The sequence below is a fragment of the Ochotona curzoniae genome, unplaced genomic scaffold, assembly GCF_017591425.1.
Source record: "Ochotona curzoniae isolate NIBS_2020 unplaced genomic scaffold, NIBS_Ocur_1.0 scaffold_3835, whole genome shotgun sequence".
Lineage (NCBI taxonomy): Eukaryota > Metazoa > Chordata > Mammalia > Lagomorpha > Ochotonidae > Ochotona > Ochotona curzoniae.
The window spans coordinates 12,709,100-12,732,545 of NW_024467114.1; the positions used below are offsets into that span (position 1 = coordinate 12,709,100).

At 40.3% G+C, this 23,446-nt stretch overlaps 1 protein-coding gene and 1 non-coding gene across 3 annotated transcripts in view; both read left to right on the forward strand.

Moving 5' to 3' along the window:
* The window catches only part of UMAD1 (UBAP1-MVB12-associated (UMA) domain containing 1), a 152,659-nt gene extending 150,347 nt beyond the window's left edge, over positions 1 to 2,312 (forward strand). For both annotated transcript variants that reach the window (XM_040965054.1, XM_040965053.1), the window contains exon 4: positions 230 to 2,312. In XM_040965054.1, coding sequence (XP_040820988.1) covers positions 230 to 487 — 258 coding nt within the window. In that variant the 3' untranslated portion in view covers positions 488 to 2,312. The remainder of the gene's footprint in view (positions 1 to 229) is intronic.
* A 17,427-nt stretch (positions 2,313 to 19,739) lies between these two features.
* Positions 19,740 to 19,843, forward strand: LOC121145964. Its single transcript, XR_005882122.1, has one exon. It is a non-coding gene; the product is annotated as a U6 spliceosomal RNA (small nuclear RNA).
* Positions 19,844 to 23,446: the final 3,603 nt, after the last annotated feature.

Genomic DNA, 23,446 nt, shown 5'->3' on the forward strand with positions numbered 1-23,446 from the left:
ATGCATATTTTAATCAACTTTATGAAGAAGACTTGTATCAACAGTTTCTAAGGGGTTTTTTTTTTGGCACCTATGTCAACTTTTTAAATTCTATATTCCATGAACTTTTTGTACTACCTTGAATATGCCACATTTCTCAATTATTTTGATGTCTTAATGCCACGTTTGCTGTTACTAAGCCTCCCAGTTTCAAATGCCCTCAGTGTTTTAAATGTATATGTATTTTTAGACCAACAAAGAAAACTCATCCAGTGAGACTGTGGCAGGCCCTGACACGGAAAATAAGGCAGGCCAGAGCCTGGAGAGCAGCTCGCTAATGACCGAGCTCCTGAGCGACGTGCCCTTCACCTTGGCCCCACACGTGCTGGCAGTGCAGGGCACCATCAGCGACCTTCCCGAACACTTGCTCTCCTATGACGTCAGCGAAAACTTGTCACGGTTTTGGTATGATTTCACTCTTGAAAATTCAGTGCTCTGTGATTCATAATGTTTATGTCTGTTTCTACCTTAATAGTTTTAAAAACAAAAGTTTGCCTGTTGCATTTAACCTGTTTGGTGATTGTCATTTCATTGTTTCAAGACCCTCAGAAAAGCAAGGATCATAAAGCAAAGAAAATAGCATTGTTTTTATTGCTCTAATTTTTTAGAATAGAGTACATATGTATAAACATTGAGCTTTTTTCCTGCCTTGTAATAAGTGCTGACATGAGGTCACCAAGGAGGTTCCTTTAGCCAGTCTTCCAAACTCTAACACCTTGATAAACAACTGTGAATCAAAACTGGGGCAATGAGTGGATGATTTCTCTTCTCTGATTTGCAGAAAACATGAATTTTATCCCCTTTATTCTACTGTGCTTATGCGTGAATTAAAAAGATTGCCAGTTGGCTTAATTGCTCCAGGCTAATTGTAGACCTATTGATATGGAAATTTAAAACTTTTCTAAAACATCAGTGGCAGTTTAATACAAAAATGCTGTAACTCAGAAGGGTATTTGACCTAGTTCTAAAGATGCCCAGGTCTGATATCGGCGTGTCTAGGTTCAGTTCCCAAATCTGCCCTTGACTCTGGCTTTCTGGGAGGCCGCAGTGCTGGGTCATGTGACTGTGTTCCTGCCACACAGGATTGCTGGATTGTCTGACACTTGGCCTTGCACAGACCCAGCCGCAGTCTCTTGTGGGCATTTAGGAATTAAACCAGCTTCTCTACCTCTGAAATTAAGAAAATCAAATTTTAAAAAATGAATGCTAAAACTGCCATGGACACTGCTTCCTGAGCGGTCCATTCTTTTTTCCTCCCACCAGTGGCCTTCCTTTGCCACCCCGGAAGATTACTGTATCCCCACCTTTGTTCTCTGCCTCTTAAAGCTTGTTCCAAGCGTGCTCGCTGACCAGCTTTCCAAAGAACTTTCCCTGCTTTCATCTTGGTTGGCATTTGCTCTCCTTACCACATATGTTCCCAGTTTATGAAGAGTTCTACATTTCCTTTTCGACTTGTCTGCCTTCTAAAAAAATCTTATGATGATACATATTATTGGTGATAACACCCTTATTTAGAAATGTGTTGGCCACATTACAGATGGAAATGTTTTACTGCTAGAAAAACTGAAATCAATGCATTTCCATTTAGAGTGTAGGCAAAATATCTAGATATAACTTTTAATTCTTGAGTATCTCTAATTTATTACAATTACAACAAAAGAGACCGGCCACTGGTTGGCAAATTGTGAAGGGAAGGTGTAATTGCGTAAGTTACCAATGCTGTGGAACATTCGAGTCACATTCATCGAGAGCCGTAGCAGTATGGCTGGTTAATTCTGTGCCAAATTTTAAGTCTATTTTTTTAAGACATAGAAAAACCATACAAAACTAAACACTGTGTATAAAGGTATAACCATTATCAAGTACTAATGTGTTACGCATGTTTGTTAATAACTGTGGTATGATCTTCCTAAAAATGCTGTTATTTAAAAATGGAACATTTCTGTTGACAAAGGTGTGCTTCATGCCATGTGAAGTCGGTGATTAAATTAGATCTTTCTATGTTTTTCAAAAGTATCAATTTGGGAAATATCATTTTGACACAAATGTGAACATTTTCTGGAGTTTTTTGAAGGTACATCTCTTTCATATATCTGTGCTGAGGTACTCTTACAACTAAATGTAAACTTGAGATTAATTCATCTAACTGTGTTAACTTGTCTAAAAAATTACATATTTTATTTATATTTATGTCTACCATGTGATAAATTTTCTTATATCTGTAGCAACTATTGTATTTAATAAATGTGAAATAAATATTTTCATTATTTTCAGATCCAGAAAAATTAATTCCTTTGTATTATTTATATACTAACACAAGTAATTAATTTCTTAGGAGGAAACAAATTAAGTATATGTATATTTGTTGTGCCAAGAGGAGTATGCAATTTCCTCATGTGTAAGTTTTAAGAAATAACATTGAAAACGAAAATCACTAAGGAGTTAATAGGACTAGAGAGATTTGCAAAAAACATTGATATGCCCATCTGTAGCTGGAGTCTTATTGCAGAATTAGTAAAACCATATTTTGCCTTTTAACAAAGATATTGTAAGATGCTTCTTTACATTTTCTTTAGCCATTAACATGTACATTAACATTAGTGTTATTTTAAAACTGAAAGAAATACTAGAAATCAACAGGGAACTGCGTTTTACCCAGGGGAAAAACAAAGCCTAAGATTGTTAAACAACTTTAAATTGCCTGGTTAGTGATAAATGTGTATTTTAATAGTTTCAATAATTATAAGAAAACATCGCAAAAGTGGAGCAGGAATCGGGCGTGGAGGTCGAGTCACACCTTAGAACAGCTGCATCTCCTCTCAGTGACTGCTGAGTTCCTTCTCTGCTTCTGATCCAGCTTCCTGCTGACGTGTATCCTGGGAGGCAGCTAGACTCGTGCTCCAGCCACCCGTGTGCTCCTGGACGGTGTTCCAGACTCCCAGCTTTAGTCTTGTTCACCTGGCTATTGTGGGCTTTTGAGGAGTAAACATTTATGGAACCGCTCGCTCTTTCTATCGCTCTCTCTATCTGTCTTTCTATCTCTCTCTGTCTCTTTCAAGTATAATTAAAATAAGCAAAATGCAGGACTTTTTAAAAAAAGTATAATTCGGCTGTAAGGTTGGCAGAGTGGGAAAGTCGTGGCATTTGAGGCAGCCGTCAGGGTTTGTAAATGGCCCCTCACAGGCTGAGGGACTTTGCATCTGTGCTCTAACTTCTTGAGTCCTCCAGTTTACTTCTTGTTAAATGAGAACGATCCGTACTCCACAGAGTTGCATTAGATGGTTAGTAATATAGGTCAAATGCCTAGCAACCTGAGGCTTGGCAAACTGAATGTGTTCTGGGGAGCCGACTGTTAGAGTTGTATAAGCACACACGCTCTACTGCAGTCAAATACGAAGTACGTGTTAAATGAACTGCTAAAGCAGCAATATAACAAGTACCTGTTTAGAACTGGAGGTCCTTGTGGGAGGTGAAATAAGCCAGGCAAAAACACAGAAAGAAAAAGAAATGCATGATCTCACTCGTATGTGTCATGGAAGTTAAAGGCATACTGTTGGTTACAGGGGCTGGGGAGGAAACAGTGTCAGGGAGGAATGGAGGAAGGTTCATTAGGAGGTACTGGGAGCCAGTGTTGTAACACAATGGGCTAAGTGTTGCTTGTGATGCTGGTATACTGAATCTGAGTGCTGGTTTGAGTCCTGGCTGCTCTACTTCTGACTCAGCGTCCTGCTAATGTGCCTGGAGAAAAAAGTGGAAGGTGGTTCAAGCTGCTGGCCCTGTGCAGCCCACATGGGCTGCTGGCTTTGACCTTGTCCAGCCTCAGCCTACCATTTGGGGAGCGACCCGGCATGTGAAACTTCTGTTTCTCACTCTTGTTCTCTCCCTGCCTCCCCTCTATCTCCCTCTCTGTTACTCCGACTTTCAAACAGCACATAAATATTTTTTTCAAATAGGTGCTGTGCTATAGCTAGATAAGAACAAGTATCTGGATTTCTACTATAGAGCGACTATAGTTAATGCACTGTATATTTCTGTTATTTGGGAAAAAACTGTAAGAATGGGGTTTGAATGTTTTTGTCATAGAGATGTTAAATGCTTGAGGCTATAATTCTATTTACTCTGGGCATTATACAGTGTATACGTATATCAAAATACCCTGTGGTAGCACATATGTATGTATAATTTTGATTTGTCATTACAATTTTTAAAAACATTTTTAGATAGCCATGTTCTGGGGAGGATACTGTTACAATTCTCTTTCTAATACACTAACTACACAAAGATAGTAGTGTAAATAAACCACCATCTCCTTAATTGTGGGTTTCCCCATTGCAGTATTTTGTTCATATTAAATACCTCACTATGCAAAATACTCCCACAGTGTATTGACTCTTTTGCCTTAACTGAGAACTCCACAGGGAACTTTTCCTTATTATCAAGAATAATCACCCTTTTCCTAAATATAAGTTATTGTCATGCATTGCAGATATATAATATAAAAATAATTTGGGGGCCCAGTGTGATAGCCTAGTAGCTAAATCCTCACCTTGTATCCCCAGGATCCTATATAGGCATTGGTCCATGTCCCAACTACTCTACTTCTCCATCCAGCTCCCTGCTGGTGGCCTGGGAAAGCAATCAAGGATGTCCCTCGGCCTTGTGTGGGAGTCCTGGAGAAGGCTCTTGGCTCCTGGCTTCAGATCAGCTCAGCTCCAGCCTTGTAGCCACTTTAGAAGTAAAAGGAAGATATTTCTCTCCATATCTCCTCTCTGTATATTTGCCTTTCCAACAAAAAGTAAAATAAGTCTTTAAAAAATAAGTAATTGTACTGAATTTTGCTCTGATCCTAAAATATGTTCTGGAAGTTGTAGGGTTTGGGGGATTTGTTTGTTTTTGTTTTGTTTTTGCTATCTTTCTTTCAAGGGGAAATTCTGACTGCATTGTTATTCTGGTTAATTAAATTTTGATTAGCCAAACTTTTAAAATATTTGCAAAAGCACAAATATTGCTAATAATTCTAGAAGTCCGCAATATTTTTAAAATAACTGTTCATAGCACACTTTTTATTCTTTCTCACAGTAAATGGTAAATTGAAACAATATGACAAACGTGTCATTTAAAACTCTTGAAGATTTTGTAATTATCATCTGAAAGGAAAGCGCGGCTAACGAGGCAATAACCTCATCCCTGTCCATGTCAATCTCAGCCCCGCCCCCTTCCCTTGGTAACAATTGATCAATAAGTGAACACTGCTCTCATCAGTCTGCAAAGGCTAATGCATTGTCTTATTAATCGTGTCATTAAGAATAATTGCATGAAATGCAAATTATTGGATGGGTGTTCGGAAGATATTTTGTCTTTTGAAGCTGTTGAGAAATGTGGTTTGGTAGACACCAACTTTTGAGGATTCATACTGAGGGCATGACATATATGTTATTGTGGAAATCTGAAACTGTTGCAGTAGGTCTAGCTCCATTCATATGACAGTGGCTTGAATGATGAAGTATTTTTGAGTTTCAGAAAAATGATTCTTGATGCCATATGGTTGAGCGCATAGGTGTGTGTGTGTGAGAAATGAAATCATGTGTTGATTCATGCACAGTAACTGTGTTACAGTCAACATAGCAGAATGTTCATCATCTTTTTAAAATTTAAGAAATATGTAAAATTTTTACAGTATTCTATTTATAAAGAGCTATGATGATAGAACAGAAAGTTCCCCTATAGTCTTTATCCTCTTTCCCCTCTTGTTATCATTTCAAATTATTATGGTATATTTGTCGTGACAATGGAACCCACATTGTACATTATGGTTACTGAAACTCCCCCCCTTCAGATTTCATTATTCTCCTTGGATGCCTTTTCTCTTCCAGTATTCTGTCCAGGATGACACAGCACTGGGCAGCCTATCTCCTTAAACTCCTCTTGACTTCAACAGTTTTTAAGACTTTTCTTGTTTTTCATGACATTGACAGTGTTGAGAAGTACTGGTATTTATAAAAAAAAAAAAAAAGAAGAAAGATTTTTTTTCACTTGAAAGATAGATTTTACAGAGGGAGAGCAAGAGATCCAAAGAAAGGAGTTCTTTCGTCTCCTGGTTGGTTAACTCTCCAAATAGCCAGAGCTGGGCTGATTCGAGACTGGGAGCCAGGAGCCTCCTCCAGTTCTCCCATGTAGTTATAGAGGATCAAGGACTTGACCCATCCTCTGTTGCTTTCCCAGGCCACAAGTAGTGAGCTGCATTGGAAGCAGAAGAGCCATTACTGGAACCGGCCCCCCGTATGTGAGGCTGCTACCTTCAGGTGGAGGATTAGTGTGCTGCACCACAGCACCTGCCCTGAGAAGTACTGATGTTGTAGAATATCCCTCAGCTAGGTCTGTCTGTTGTTTTCATGTGGTTAGACTGTGTTATGGGTTTCTAAAGGAAGTTACCAAAGTGGCATGGCCTTTGATGAGTTCATGTCATGCTATAAAGATGTTCATGAAACAAGTAAGTTATTACCCATGATAGCGTTGCTCCCCTGGCCAGTGTATTGTTTGTCTTCCTTCCCTACTTGAAGTGATTTTCCTAGCCTTTTTATACTGTTCTCATTCAATTTAAGCAGCACCAATGATGAAACTCCACACGTTAGAACAAGAGCATTACATGAATTGTGTGTATAGATTTGTCACTTCTTCCCAATTATTTATGAGTTACTCATTTATATTAGTATAAACTCATGGATATTCAGTCTTTTCTCCGAGTATAAACAGTGCTGCCCAAGAAGTGTGTGTACAATTTTATAAAAGTTAATAAGGAAATTTTAACAGTTTTCATGGTATAGGTGAGAAACATCTGATGTTAGATATATATATATAGATATATATATAGATGTTAGATATCTGATGTTAGATATATGATACTTTCCATGGCTTTCTTAGAACTCATCTTCCTAAAAATGTCATGTGCATCTCTCTTCACCTTACAATCAAAAAAATTGGTCTTTTCCTACTTCACTGTCAGGTTGTTGCATCTTATGCATTAATTTCATTCTTGACCAAAGGCGTATGGGCACTGGTTTGTGTTCCAGCTGCTCCATTTCCCATCCAGCTCCCTGCTTGTGGCCTGGGAAAGCAGTCGAGGACGGCCCAAATCCTTGGGACCCTGTGAGACCTGGAACAATCTCCTGGCTTCAGATCAGCTTAGCTCCATTTTTTTGCAGTCACTTATCCAGCAGATGCAAGATCTTTCTCTCTGTCTCTCCTCTCTGTAAATTAACAATAAATTGATCTCTCTAAAAAAAAAAAAAAGGAACTCTTAATTTTGCCTTTAATTGATGAAAACTCAAATGTAAGGTTGATTTTGCCCAATTTCAGTGGGAGAAGCAACAACAAAAATCAGTTAAGACAAAAAGTATCTTATTCTGGTCTGGAAAGAAATATGAATATAATCCTTTGTCAGGAATTTGCCTAGGTCCAATTTTCACCCTTATGAAGGGACTGAATTCCTTACAATCAAAGGTAAAACAACGGATAATTGCATCCAGAACAAGCCATCAATAGAGCGACTCTGAACTAACCCTGACAGACAGCTTGTTAGTCACTACCCAGGCCGACAACAGCGTTTCCGAGGTCAGCTAAGGACTGCTGCCAGGGACGTCCAATCCGCTGTGTGACATCTGGATTCTGCAGCTGCCAGGTCTCCCCTGCATATGGTCACAGGTGTTGGCTCTCACTCAGGCACAGAAGAGAAACGGGGTATTGTCAGTTTGGTTGTACATATGAGCGATTATTTCTTTGGATTTTAAAATTTGTCTTTCAGAAGATACGTAGTTTACTGTTTGTTTTTTCTTTTTCTTTCTTTTTTTTTTGTCATTAATGTGTCTATACAATGGCTGGGAACATTTGGGAGACTAGCAAAGAAGCAGCTCTGGTTCAGGAACAAGTGTAAAACAAGGCTGAGCTCTCCACCTCTCCGGAGTCCATGGGACCCCAACACGCCTCTGTGATTTTTGTCACTTTAGTCATTTGCATAGATGGGAAAAAATGGATGCCAACAGGCAATTATGCCAACACAAATCCTAACTATCTCCTCTCTCGCTGGAGCCTCCCCTCATCCTTACTTTGGGCATTCAGGAGAATTTGCATTTGTCTGCAGTATTTTTGAGCTTGGAACAGACTGCATGTAGCCTTCCGTCTCCAGCTGTAACCATCAGTTAGCACATCTTAAAAACATGAGCACTCAGCTCTCATCTCCGCCTTGCAGGAAGCTTGGCTCTGATTTGTGAGGAGTCTGAAAGATGTTTTTTTTTTTTAAGATGTATTTATTTTTATTGCAGAATCAAATATATACAGAGAGGAGGAGAGACAGAAAGAAACATCTTTCCTAGGCCACAAGCAGGGAGCTGGATGGAAAGCGGGGCTGCCAAGATTAGAACCCGCACCCATATGGGATCTCGGTGCATGCAAGGCAAGGACCTTAGCCACTAGGCCACAGCGGCGGGCCCATCTGAAAGTTTCTAACTTAGGTAGGCTGTTGAGTTTCCTCATCCTATAGATACAGGCAGCAGTACCAGAAATAACAATAATTAAGAGAGTAACACTGGTAGAGATGGTGAAGAACCAGTAGGCCATAGTTGCCGTTGTTTTTAATCCCTCTGTCTATACCTCCATAGTTAAATAAACACCTATTCCTTGTCTTGCCTTTCCCAGCTTGTAAAATTAGAATTGAACTTCATGGCACACGTCATCTTTCTATTGAATCTTGTCTGAAAGAGCTTGGAATCCTTGAAGCCACTGTCTTTTCTGCTTATGAAACCAACATTTTTTTTTCCTGAATGTTGTATAAATGTTTGGTGAGTTTTATTCTACATTTTATTATCACAAAGACAACAGGTCAATTGACTATGCCTTCTCAAAGTATGGTCACCAGTCTCCGTTTCTTTTAGAACTTGTACTCTCATGGATCTTCTGCTGGAATTGTACCTAGCATATAATAACCTGCAATAATAATCAATTAGTAGGGCCCGGCGCGGTGGCGCAAGTGGTTAAAGGTCCTCGCCTTGCACGCCCGGGATCCCATATGGGCGCCGGTTCTAATCCCACCAGCCCCGCTTCCCTTCCAGCTCCCTGCCTGTGGCCTGGGAAAGCAGTCGAGGACGGCCCAAAGCTTTGGGAACCTGCACCCGTGTGGGAGACCCAGAAGAGGCTCCTGGCTTCGGATCGGCATAGTATCGGCCTGTTGCGCTCACTTGGGGAGTGAATCATCGGACGGAAGATCTTCCTCTCTGTCTCTCCTCTCTGTATATCCGCCTTTCCAATGAAAAAATAATAAAAATAAATCTTTAAAAAAAAATAATCAATTAGTAATAGTAAGTTTGTGGAGTGCATGAGTAAACCAGCGAAGTAAATCACTAAATCACCTATGAATGAGATTTCCCAAAAAACACAGTGTTAAAATTTCCTTAATTTCTTTAGTTTCTCTCGCTACGGTAAGAACTGTTTGTGTCGCTGAAAAGAATGCTGAGTTTCCCAAGCCTCTGCAGATTGTGCCTTCTTGTCTGTTTTGAGTATTCCTCATGTTTTCAGCTGGTGTTTTCCTCTGCCCCCAATGACTGTGTGTCTTGGTGATGGGTAACAGCCGATTCTAGACAATGCAGGATATTTTGGTGCTGTGGATGAACTCATCTGAGGTTTTATCTAGCTGCCAAGTTTTCTGGTGTGTTCTTAGTTATGTTTGCATCCTGGCCCTAGCTGTTGTCCTTGACAAATATTTTCCTTTTTCAAATGCTTTGCTTCCGGGGTGTTCAGGTATTTTAAATAAGCAATAATAACACCTTTCTTTGAGTACTCTCCTATATTTCTTACTCTGCCAGTTCTGGTCTTTCAGCAAATGAAATGCTTAGATGTCTCCCATCCAGTTAGAGCTAGAAGCTCTTTCCTTTTTTCAATCACTCTTCTCCAGAGAGTGCTCTGTGTTTTTGTCTCCACTGCCCAACTTTCTGTTCGCTCACCAACTTCTGCAATCTAGTTCCCCACCCCTGGTTAGAACTCCCGCTGCACTGGGTCGAAATAGAATCACCTTTAAAAACAACAGGTACCCTGTCGGTGTGCCTTTGAGACACTTGTCTCTATTCGTTGATCCTGTTCTCTTATGATTATCTTCAATCTTTGGTTTCCGGTGACGTTGCTTTTTCGGTTTCATTCCATCTCTGTATCTCATACCTTTGGGGACTGCTTTTCCTACCCTCAGCTGTGCCTTTTTCAGCATGGTGGTGTTTTTTTTTTCTATCTCCTCTGCTTGGAATGCTCGCATCTTCCCATTTTGGCCTGAATAAATCCTGCTACAAGATGTTTTCTCTTTGGAATTGTCGCTTCTTGCTCCTCCTAAGCTGGAATAAACATCCTGCCATGTTCTTACACCACTTTTTGCTCACATCATTCTTGATAAACACTGTTGTGATTATTTACTTGTCTGTTTTCATAACTCTGAATGGAGCTAGCATCTATTTTCATGCTTAATATCATGCCTGACAAAAGATGTATACTCAGTTAAAATTTGTTGAATAGGTGAATAATTGAATCACTGTTGATTCAAGGAAATATATGAGATTTATATCTCATCTATGTTAGAATTTGTCCTTGTATCTGTGTTTGAAGCTTTTAGGCAATCTTTAAGATGTCTACTAGACTATATTATACTTGTTTAATGCTCCTAAATTTGTCTTGTATCCTAAATAAGTCACCTTACATTTTTTAAATATAAATTTGCTTTTTGTTTGGTTAGCAATGTCAGCACTAATGGAATTAAAAATATTTTATATTTATTATAATTGTTTAGGTAATGTTCAGTATTTAAATTAAGGCTATATAAGTTTGTATGAATCTATGTATTATACCTGGGGTTTTATTTTTGATTTTTACAACTTTCTTCTGCCTTTCATTAAATCAGCATTGATTAATGATAATTAAATTGCATGGTTCTTTTTAAGCCATGGATCTGTATGTATGTATTGAATAGGTCCCATAAAACAGAATAGCTGATGTTTTAATGAGCTGTGGCATTCTGTTTTTATGTAACTTAACCTTAGTGAAGAATTTGGGAATATTAACCCTTTTGGTGGTGGTCCACATTCTTGAAGGATAAGCTCTTCTAAGCAAATCAGAATGAGAAAAAGGAAGACAATTACTTTGAGTTCTTTTGTTTTGTTTTGTTTTGTTTTCAGTCAAAACAGGTTCTAAACCATCAATTAATTGGCCCATTCATTTGGTAGGTAGTTTATTGAATGAATTCGGCTTTTTAAATTTTTTATTACGATTCCTATGTTTTTGCACAATGTTTGTCCAGCCAACTCATGAGCAGTGTGGTTCGCGTGTGACCCCTGTGGCCTGGGGTGTCCCTGTTCCCACAGGTGCCCTCTGACCTCCAGAAGCGGAGACAAACGTACATTGCCGCCAGCACATGGGGAAAGAACAGCGGCCATTTCCTCCAAATTCAACTTCATCTATAAAAACAGAAAAGAACAGTCTCACTTTAGTTAGCAAAATTCACATCTCTGTTATCCAAAAACAGTTTACCCATACTTCCCAACACCAGAAAGTCATAAAATCTTTTATTAGATGTGATTTTCAGCAAAAATAGGATCCAGAGCCGAAGTTTAAAAAGCAAATTCTTAATCTTTATTGCCTTGCTAGTCTCCATTGAAGCACTCTGTTAAATGAACCTCAGGGGTCAATGGCTTCTCATTCTCTTTTCAATTGAAAGACTATCTGCTGAAACTGTCTCTACCCATCTCAGGTTTACCACCCTAGTAATTTTAAGTGATTCTAAGTTTCCCCACTTGGCAAGGTACAACTATCAGAAAGTGATTGTGGGAATAAAACCCTTGTTCAGCAAAGAGGTTGTCTGCTGGGTGTAGGTTATTTCCATTGAGGCTTTTCTCAGAGTTTATGTAGATGCTCTAGAGGCAGTATTTCTTTTTTCGTATGGATCGTGATAAGGGCCTCATTTCCCAGTGTAATCTGTCATCACCTTAGAGGTTGGAGGCCACTGGGCTTGCTGCTTTTATTGTGTGGAAGGACAGCAGATGCGATATCCTTCGGCCTGGGTGTGCTTTGTTATGCCTGTTAGGTACAAAGTGCTAGAAATGTACCCTGCACTGAACAAAACATAGAACACAAAAGACAAGGTCTCTATCCTCAGCACTTTTCATTCCAGAGTATAAGATTGCCGGGAGCAGTAATAGTATCGGGTTGACCACCAGAGACAGGTTTGATCATCATGAAATGCCAGGTAAAGTGAGCCAACTTAAATAAAAGTTGTGGAAGAAGGTGATTTGGAGGATGGCCATGGCTATTCAGAGCACCCCAAGAAAATATTTTGAAGCCAGTTAATTTTCTTGGAAAAGCACTTTGCTGCAAATGTGTGATTTGAAAAGCCACACGATGAAAAGAATAGGTAAGCCAGCGTAGCGGTGGGGGATCAGAATGAAAAGCTTTCGCATTGGAAATACAGCTGTGCTCTCTGGGATTCGGCAGGAGTGACCAGCTGGTGACGGCCTGGCTCCTTTTGGGCACTTCTCTCGCTGTTGAATCCTGCTTTGCACAGTAGCAATAAGGCCATGCTCCCTGCTGCCTGCTCTGTGCCCACCATCTTTACTCTGCTGAGCACATATTTCCTTCTCTGCCTTCTGTTCCACCTGGGCACCCTCTGCCCAGGGCTCAGGGAAGCCTCGTTTCTGGCTCCCTCCATGAGGGTGTTCACCTGCCATTTCAGAACTCTTAAAGCATTTTCCCAGTTTCTCCAACCTGCTTTCTCTCGCTTGCTCTTTCTTTCTATTGTCACTCTGCAACTTCAACTTTCAAAATAAGTAAATAAAGACTTTGAAATATACATCATAGAAGATCATGAGAAAGCAGCACTGGGTCTTAGGGCTGTTCCAAGCAGCAGGACAAGGGCTGCCTTGCTGGACGAGTTAAATTGCACACAGTGAGTCAGATTCCATTTTTCCAGCCTCTGCAGTGGAGGCAGCGGGGAGTTAGATGTGTTTGTAAAGTAATGAATCCTGCCCGATACAGTGACAAAAGTGAGGGACAGATTACATTAGGATTTCTTAACCTGAGAGGTGACGCTTTGGACTGAATAATTCTTGGTTATGAGAAGCTGTCCACACGTTGCAAAATAACTAGCAGCATCTCTGATTTCTACCCCCGAACCGGTAACTTCTCCCACCTCATCCCTTCGTTGTGATGATCAAAAATGTCTCTGGAAATTGTCAAGTGTCTTGTGGAGAGGGGAATCAAGTGAGAACCACTGTGTTAGAGAACTAGCTGGATCTTGGTGCTGGTAAGTGGTGAGTTGTGCTTGGAACTCAGGGCACGTGCCTTTGCAGCCGCTCTCCTTCCCATTCTCTGACCAGCCTGTGTGGTGGAGCAGGTGGCCTGATGTCTCGTGGGAACACAGATCAACTGAGGTAACTCACACTGGATTGAATTAATGAGGCACCCGTGAGATACGGTGCTGACTGACTATATGCTTTCCCTGCGTGTTTGTGTTTAGCCATAAGTCCTTACAGAGTAGAAGAGGAGTGTGATGGAGGAGCAGGGATCAAGTAGCTGTAATTCAAGCACTCTCAGCTGGGGAAAGGGTTGTTGGGTTTGTGGCCCTCCAAATCTCATCCCCACCCAACTAATCTTCTCCCTTGGTGTTTAATTTCCCGCATAAGGGAGTATATTCTTTCATCACTTGATGATGGGGGTGTATTCTGAGAAACATTGCTGGGTGACTTTGTCATTGTGCAAACATCATAGAGTGTACTTACATAAACTTGTATATTATAACCTGCTGCATACTTAAGCTGTTGATATGGCCTATTGTTGCCAGGCTACTACCTGTATAGTATATTACTATAGTGATTGCTGTAGGCATTTATAGTACGACAGTCAGTATTTGTGTTTCAAAACAGAGAAAAGGTACAGTAAAGATACGCTACTAAAAGACAAAAAAATTACACCTGTATAAAGCTTGACCCCTCCTGCTCACTTAATAACCTGTGTAGTCACCATCCATAGCTTTTAAAAAAGCATAATTTTTGGTTTCTTGGCATTTGGTATGTTATATTCAAGTATTTCCTCTGCTCTGGGTTGCTTTGGATTTTTGTCTTTATCTTCTTGTCTTTATCTTCTTGATTCTACATTAAAAACATGTAGTCCAAAACTGATATTTCCTGGGATTTAAATAGTTTCTGTTGGAGCCCAGAATGCAACTCTTTGCCCAGATGCATCCATCTCTTTCAATTTCTGGGATATGGTGAGCCAGTTCTGGCATCCATGGTATTAACCTTTGGGCCCCAGTCAAATGGATAGCAGGTCTCAGTAAATGTCTGTAAATGCTTGCAAATCAATGACTTTCAAAGTACTTTACTTTATTGCCATGTCTTAGCAGCATTTGACATAGCCATGGAGACTGAGTTCTGTATGATGTCAGTGTCTACTTGGTATCATTCTGCATAGCACTTCTGGTAGGCATGCTGTCAACTGAGCCAAAGAGTAGTTCTTCTGTTCCTGTATGAAATAGAATTTCACTGAAGCATATAAAGCAATGCTCTCCTTAATTATGGGGATCATATAGAGCTAGAGGCTAAAGAAACCCATGTCTACCTGTGGTTAGTACTTGGTTAACACTGAGCACTAGTCCTTGTTACTGTAATCCACGCTCAATATTCTCCTGAGCCTATATAGGTCTTTGAGGGCATGACTAGCGTCTTTCATAACTCTCTAGTGACAATGACCTTGGTCAGCTGGTCTTCAGTTGTAAACTAGAAGGAACCTGTTGGCAAGTCCAAGAAGAAATACATATTTTTTTCCTAAAGCTGTTACTCTTTCAGCTAACCTAAAATATACAGAAAATGGTAATACCACTAAACCTGATGAAAAAGAAATTTCTCTGCTACTTCTACAACTCCTGCACCTTTCCTGTATCTGCTGTAGAGTTAGTCTACTTTATAATGAATATTAATCTTTTTCCTCAGCTCCTAAAGAAAATGAAACCAAAGCTCATACCCAGCTTTACATTATAGTAAGGTACAATATGACATTTTTTCAGTTTACTACTGTGCTTATGCTACATTTTATCCACCAGAGCAGTTTAATAGTTTATTACTCTGTTAAAACAGAGCTGCCTATTAGGACATTAAAAACCTGAGGCAGGGTTTTGGTGAAGTGGTTAAGCCATCACTAGGGGTGGTCACATCTCATATCAGGAGAGCCTGGTTAAAGTCCCAGTTCCGTTTCCATTCCAGCATTTCAGCTTCCTGCTAACAGCGCATCCTCTTCTATGCAGTAAATGATGGCTTAAGTTGGTTGGTTCCCTACTGCCTTTGTGGGAGGCTCAGATTAAATTCTCAGCTCCTTTCCCAGTTCCCAGCTATTAGCTCCAGTTGGATGCTTCAGGCATTTGGGGAGTGAGCCAGCAAATGTCTCTCTCTGCCTCTCAAATAAATAAATCATTAAAAGAAGGAGAAGGAGAACAGCAAACCTGTCCCAGTAAGCCCTACCCAAGGAAGTGAAAGCAGAACTGTTCTCTTTGGTGCTGAGGAAATCAACGTGGAATGTTGCTCAGCTTGCAAAGTTGCCCAGCTCTACAGCCTGCCCTTGGACAGAGTTGGCTAAGAGGGGCCTGGATGAGCCTGACAGTTCTCCAGCCACTCGGAACCAAAGTCTTGATGGATGGCTGAAAAGGGAGCAGTAAGAAGAGAAGGTGAAACTGTGGTTAATTTCATGCTCCTCTGGCTTGCCTCTGGCACCCTGGGCACAGCCCAGAGATGTTCTGGCAGGGGTAGGAGGCAGCTGGTTAGGTTAAGAAAAGCCTTTTGTCCCCACCATTCTCTGACAGAACACGTTTGGGCTGACAGATGCAAAATTCACAGGTGCAATTTCAGACAGTTCTTGAATGGTCTTCATCTCCTGAAGCTTATTTCTGGTTAATTCACATTTTAATTGTTGACGATTCTTAGAAGTAAGTGACATTTCCTTTTTTGGATTTTTTAAAGGAGAGTTTCATATTTCCTACTCCCCCAATAAAATGCTCTCTCTCTCTTTCTCTCTCTCTCTCTCTCCCTTTTCCTTAAAGAAGTGGTATCAGTAAGAATGTCAATGAGCAAATCATGGGAAATGAAAATTTCTCAGAAATCTATTTTTGGATGCATTGAAAACAACCATGTGATTTTTTTTTTCATTTTGGGAAAAAAAACAAAATATTGGGCAAGGATGACATGAACTTGAGCATCAAAAATAATACCCCAAATAATCCAAGAGGGAAGCTAATTTTCACTTTGAAGGTGTTTACTGGTACAAACAGCAAAATAATGAGTAACATGGCTCTCCTGAGAAAATGTCAATTTCACCTCCTACTTCCCATTGGGCCCAGGATCATCATTCCCCCAGCCTCTCTCCATGTCCTGCCTCTGACCTAGTGTCAGCCAACTTGCAAGAGCTCGTTGTTCAAGCAATTAGAAACAATCAGTGAACCAGACACCAACTTCTCCCATTGTTAAGTTCCTCTGAACTGGCCAGGTTCTCTAATACAGAAAAGTGTCATTCCTATTACAAAATACTTAATAGTAGTGTCAGACATGACTCTTGGAGGGCACAGGATGTTAAGTTGGCAACGCAGTGTTTTATAGCTCACAATTGTGATGAGGCTCCATTCGATCCCAGATACAGAGAGGCCAGTCTCCTACAGCATCTGTTGGAAATTCCAGGGCTTGCCTCGGGGCAGTAAAATAAATCAGTAATTTCACTCTTAAACTTTATAGCAGATTTGAAAATATGTGTAATATGAATGATTTAAACTACTAACCTTCTATAAGGTTTCACATTGTTACATAAAATTCAAGTGGAAAGAACGAAGTTTCTAAGCAACCCCCTAAATCAACAGTCATTTACTGAAAACTTGGACGTTGAGTAAGGAATCCTATTTTACAGATGGCGTGTGTTGGAGTCGCTAGGATCTCCCACCCTTCAAGGAGTGATGTAATGTTAGACACTCCAAGTTCCACACCTCAACCTTCACATAGAAACTTCTTAAATATCTCCATCTGCTAACAGTGTAGAAATGTAATTGTGGATGTGCATGCTGTGGACCATTTGAACAATTTAGATTCTGCTTGTTTGCTTTTGAAGAGAGAACAGCACACAACTAACTAACTGTTCCTGGTGAGACTGCAGGCACAAGTAGGAGCCAGGAACTCAATCCAGGTCTCTCCTGTGGGTGATGAGGACCTCTTCACTGGAGGCGTCATTCCTGGGCTCGCAGGGTCTGGTTAAGGAAGCTGGATTCACCCACAAGCGTGGATAGAACCCAGCAACGCTGACAGGGGATGCACACATTCCCCTAGAGATGTGTTAGATACCAGGCCAAACGCTCACCCCATGAGTGCCAATTTTTAAAAAGTTGACGGACCCCCAAAATAAAATGCATAAACACAACTGCATTCAAAGGAGGGTCACCAAAAAATACATACATATTTTAAGATTTATTTTTTATTAATTTGTTTTATTGTTTATTGTTTTATTATTTATTCATTTATTTTATTTTTTATTTTTTATTAATTTGAAAAACAGAATTACAGAGAGGAGAGATAGAGATTTTCCATTCTCTGGTTCACTCCCCAAATGGCCACAACAACCAGGGCTGGACCAGGTCAAAGCCAGGAGGCAGGAGCTTCTTCTTGGCCTTCCATATGGTTGCAAGGGCCCAAGCACTTTCACCATCTTCTGCTGCTTTTCCAGGCACATTATCAAGGAGATGGATTGAAAGTGGAGCACCCTGGTCTCAAACTTCTTTTAAGGAGTGGGTCTACCTACCAGAGATGTGTTGGGAGAAGAGATTGGAGTGAGAAGAATAGAAAATAAAAAGCTGAAAAAGACAAAAAAAAATCAAAGAAAGATAATCCCTGGCAAATTGAAAGGGAAATTAAAAGTATAAATGTAAAAATGCTTCTGAAGAATCTTCTGGAGCTGGGGGAAGGAGGGAGTGTGCAGTGGAAATAAGGGGTGAGAGTTTATGTAAACTTCAGTGATACAGGGGCTGTTATCGTGGGGCTGAGCAGGCACCTGCAGCACCGGCATCCCGCATAGGCACCAGCTGCATTCCCGGCTGGTCCAATTCCAATCCTGTTCCCTGCTGATTTGCCTGGGTAAACACCAGAGGATGACCCAAGTCCTTGGCCCCTGTGCTCACTTGGACAACATGGTTGAAGCTCCTGTCTCCTAGCTTTATGGGGAGTGAATCAGAAGATGATGAATCTTTCAGTCTGTCCTACTCTCTTTCTCTAACTGCCTCTCAAATAAATAAAACATCAATCCTAAAGAAAAATAGAGGTGGAAGAATTTTTTTTAGTGTGATTATTACATAATGCTAAATATACTGAAAACTTTTTGTATGCAATAATTACTTTGTTATGTGAACTATATAGCAATTAAATAATGAGTGCTATTAAATAAAGAGTGCTCTATGGTAACTGAGTGTGACAAGGATGAGCCTTTTAAGTATTAAATTGAGGGGCCAGCACTGTGGCAGGCTTAGCCTTGACCTGTGGTCCCAGCATCAGATCAGCCCACCTCTGGCATTTGTACCATTTGGGAAGATCCCTATCTCTTGCTGTCTCTCCCTCTATCTCTGCAACCGCCTTTCAAATAAAAATAGACAATTCTTTCTTAAACACTGAGCTGATTGGAAAGAGTGTCACAAATGACTGCGTACATATATTGTGATGGCCATCCTCTGTAATTCAAACATTGATCCAATGTTTCAGGATGTGAACAGACCTGACAGAGTGTTTTGAATATTGCAAGGGAAGCACAAACATTCAGAAAAATTGCCTCTCCAGGGGAGGAGATGGGGAGGAGGGACGTGGACAGAGGAGGAGTTCACAGTGGCAATAATGAGTCTTGTCATTCTTAGCTTGAGTGATTAAAGTTTTAAGCTGATTTTGATTGCCATATACATATCTTCTATTTAACCTCTTGTTTGTTTTAAACACTTTAGATATTTCCAACAAAAAATGCTTTAACAATGGTGAATGGGGACTCTAGCAAAAGCAAGTCACTTGAGAAAGGCAAAGTAAAATTTACCCTGGGCCCCGTGCCCAAGCCACCCTCAGAGCCTGAGTTTCAGATCACTTAAAATAAAATCAAGAGGGCCCAGCACAGTAGCCTAGCAACTAAAGCACTCGCCTTGCACATGCCTGGGTTCCATAGGGTACCGGTTCTAATCCCGGAGGCCCCACTTCCCATACAGCTCCCTGCTTGTGGTCTGGGAAAACAGTGGAGGACAGCTCAAAGCCTTGGGACCCTGCACCTGCTTGGGAGACCTGGAAGAAGCTCCTGGCTTCAGATAAGCTCAGCTCCAGCCATTGTGGCCACTTGGGGAGTAAATCAGTGGATGCAAGATCTTCCCCTCTCTCTCTCTCCTTCTAACTGCAAATCTGACTTTCCAATAAATAAACAAAATAAATCTTTTTAAAAAAATAGGATCAAGAGTTAAAAGGATTTGAATTGTAGTTTCTGAACAATATGTAATTGTTATAACCTACATATTATAATCAGTAGCAAGACTAACAAAAACAAGATTATGGAAGAAAGAAGCGGCATCTCTTTTCTCAAATTTCATGAAGAAATTGATAGTGCAAAATTGAAACATAATTCTAAACACATGTTAAGGGCTCGCTTCGACAGTACAGAAACTAAATTTGGAACGATGCAGAGATTAGCATGGCTCCTGTGCAGATATGATATGCAGATTTGTGAAATGTTCCATATTTTTTATTTCAAATGAATTTCATCTTTTTCCTCTCATTCTCAATTTTGACAGAAATATTTAGCCCAATAGGATATAACTAGCAGTTTCCACTCATAAATTTTGATACGAATGTCTCGCAGCATCTGTATATCTAGCAGAGACCCAATAAGCCTGGTGCTTTTGTTAATTTAAGAGTACTGTACTGATGTCAGATATTTGACATTTGCGCTTTAAAGCATTTTTAAAAAGTAGTGGAGGCAAAACTGATTTGAGATATGCAATACTTTTAATGTTGAATGCTGCTCGTGGGATTTTATCCTGATAATCTTTTGCATTCCAGGTTGGATTTTATTAGGAAAAAAAAAAAAAACTAAAATATATAGGCTGTTCCCTAACGTATGTCACGGAGGGAGGTATTGACATTTGGCATGGGTGTGGCCTTGATAACAGGTCTGTTAAGCACATTATATGATGTTTGATATCTCTGCTAGGAGCTCTGTAATTGTCATGACCAAGAACACATCTGTGTATTTTTCCAAAGGCGTGGCTGGAGGACCGACATGGTCTAACACTTGAGAGAATGTTCTACATTCTGAACACCCTTCATTTCTGTTCTCTTAAATTTAAAACCACATTAGAGGATTGAAATTTCTTGATCTGTGAGGTCAAAAACAAATTATTTCCATGAAATTCATTCAGTTTCATGTTGATGTTCTGTTCTTCTGCTAAACTAACTTTAAAGATAATTTAAGGAAGAATAAACCTTCTTATCTAATGTAACTACTTTTCATGAACTGTACTTAGAACTTGTTGATGTGTACAATCTCAAAAATATAAGTGGTTTCTTTTTGTATGTTTTGTGTGAAAATGCATAACATCAAATTTGCCATTTTAACCATTTGAAGTGTGCATTTCTACACTATTAATTGCATTCATTTTGTAGTGTACTGTCGCCAGTTTCTGTCTGCAAATTTGGTATCTCACTTGAACATAAGTCATCCACATACTCATTCACCGTTTGCCAAGCTTATTATTTGGAGCCGGGTTGTTGGCCCTCCTCAGAACGTTCCTTGGCCATCTTTTTTGCATGAACTACAAATGTAATCTCTAGGATTTCCAGTTTCAAGTTGTTTAAAATGAAACAAGAACTGAAAGGTTTGGGAGGGAATCACGGTGCAGAGTCCTAGTAGGGTCCTCTCTATCCCATCCCATCCCCAGCATTTTGCCACATTTAGGCTTCTTTTATTTATTGTGCTTTCATGGAAGCAAGTTATTTTGCATTTGTATTATTTTTACCAGGAAAGTTAATTAAGGTATGTGGGGTTTTTTGTTTGTTTTTAATTTGGGTTCCAACACAGTTGACTGCAGGAATGCATTCTGCTGAACCACTGGGGACCTAGGTATGGGGCTGGAGAACTGTCTGCTGGCTGTGATCACAGAAAAGCATGATCCAGCAAGTCAGATACTGTATTAAAGTAACGAATTCTAAAATAACATGTGTAAGACTAGTGTTACACATCAATTTGACCAAGACAAAGGGTTCCCAGACACTTGAGAAAATACTATTCTGGGTGTGCTTAGGAGACCATTTCTTGAAAAGGCTAGTGTTTGGGTGAGTAGACCACATAAAGTAGACTGTCCTCCCTCACACGGGCAGACTTCTTCCAGTTCATTAAAAACAGGAGTAGACCAAAGACACCGAATCCAGTGGAACTCCTCCTAGCTGGTTGCTTTGAGCTGAGACAACCCTTTTCCAGCCCTCAGATTGAACTGAAGTGTTGGTCCTGCTCAGGTCTCTAGCTTACCAATGTAGAACTGCTCATCAGTTCTCTGCCTTTAGCTGCTGACCAGCCACAGATCTCGCAACTTCTCAGCCTTCATATTCTGTGAGCCAGTTCCACCTCTGTCTGTCTGTCTGTCTGTCTGTCTCTCTCTCTCACACACACACATGCATACACACACAAACATTTCAATGTATATTTTCCATGAACTTTTTGAAATACCCAAGTGTGCATGTGTAAGACAGAGAGACACACAGATAAGATCTTAATAATAGGGGAAGCTTAGTGAGGAATGTACAAGAATGCTCTGAATTATCTTTGCAACATTTTTGTAAATCTGAAGTTATTCCAAAATAAAAACTCTTGTTTTTAAAAATAACTTGTGCCATATGATCCCTCTTTCTGAAACCATTTTCTAATTATCTATCCGTCTATTTGTATTTATGCATTCTGTTCACCAAATGTTAGTAATCTTTTACTTTGAGGAATCATTTACTTCTTTGTTTTATTCCATAATATTTATATATATATATACTTGTATTAAGTGAGTATAAGTATTTCATTCAAACAATGAAGTCACTCCTAAAATTTTGAGACTGTTTGGCAAAGTGACTTCTAAAAATCATTCAAACTATAAAAATACAAGTGTTTGATTGATGTTAGAAGTCTTATTCCACCTATAATCCTCTTTTTTTATGGACCCAAAGATGATTTCACCATGAGATTCTAAGATTAAAACTATGCAGCAGGACTAAGAAAAAAAAATGATCAGGTAATGCCAGCGTAAGAGTGCATCATTGCTCCTGGTGCCTTGGCTCATTGGGACTGCTGTAACAGGGGATAGCTTGTAAATGACACAGTTCTGGAGGCTGAGAACCTCAGTACCAAAGCGGCAGCAGGTTCACTGGAGAGTAGTGGTCCCATCCTTGGCTCTTAGATGGGCATCTTCTCTCCGTGTCCTCACAAGGAGTAAGGAGCAAGGGATTCCTCTAAGTCCTGTTCCCTAAGGACATTAATCCTAGTCATGTACCTCACCCACATGACGTCACCGCCGGCCAAAGGCCACGCCTCCCAATACCACCACTTTGGGATAATTTGTCAACAAGGGACTGGGAAGCGACATCACAGTCCGGCACTGAGCCCTGTGTCACCTCAGGGTTCATAAGTGTGTGGGCTGCTCATTCTGGTTAACTGAAAACATTATAAAAGAAGGAAGGCTCTAGGTTGTGGTCCCTCTATGGTTCCAGCCAGTGGAGCAATGTAGGAATTTAGAGCTGTGAGGGGTCTGAATCTTCAAATGCAAGAAGGGCTTGCCATTGAGTAATGACAGAAATTAAAAGGTGGCTAACATTTTAGTAAAAGAGAAAAAAAATAGCATGTTCAACTGTTCACTTTCTTGATCCTCTTACTTTTTCCTTTTTCCCCTTTGTCACTGTTGATCCTGTCTCTCTTTGGTGACATCCAGCCTCGTTAGACAGTGTGCATTCTCAGGGCAGTTACTGCTTGTCTCCTTTTTTCTTCACTCCGACTGTGAACTCTGCAGACAGAGTCAGGGGGTGGGGTGACTCATCATTTCTTTGTCCCTGTCACCCAGAGGACTCTTCCTCTGTGAGTCACAGAGCACTGTCTTTGACCTCTTTGACACTAGAGGTGTTAGTGAGAGCTCGGCCATATCTGTGACTAGAACCTCTGGGTTCCTCCTACTCATGGACCTGCTGTCTCTTCTTTCCCTGCCCTCCACTACGCCTTCTGCTTATGCCAATCCCTGGGTGATATCGAGCTTCCCATGCAACCAGCTCTGCACTTTACCTGGCTTTTTAAGACAGGAATTATCTGTGTCAGTGAC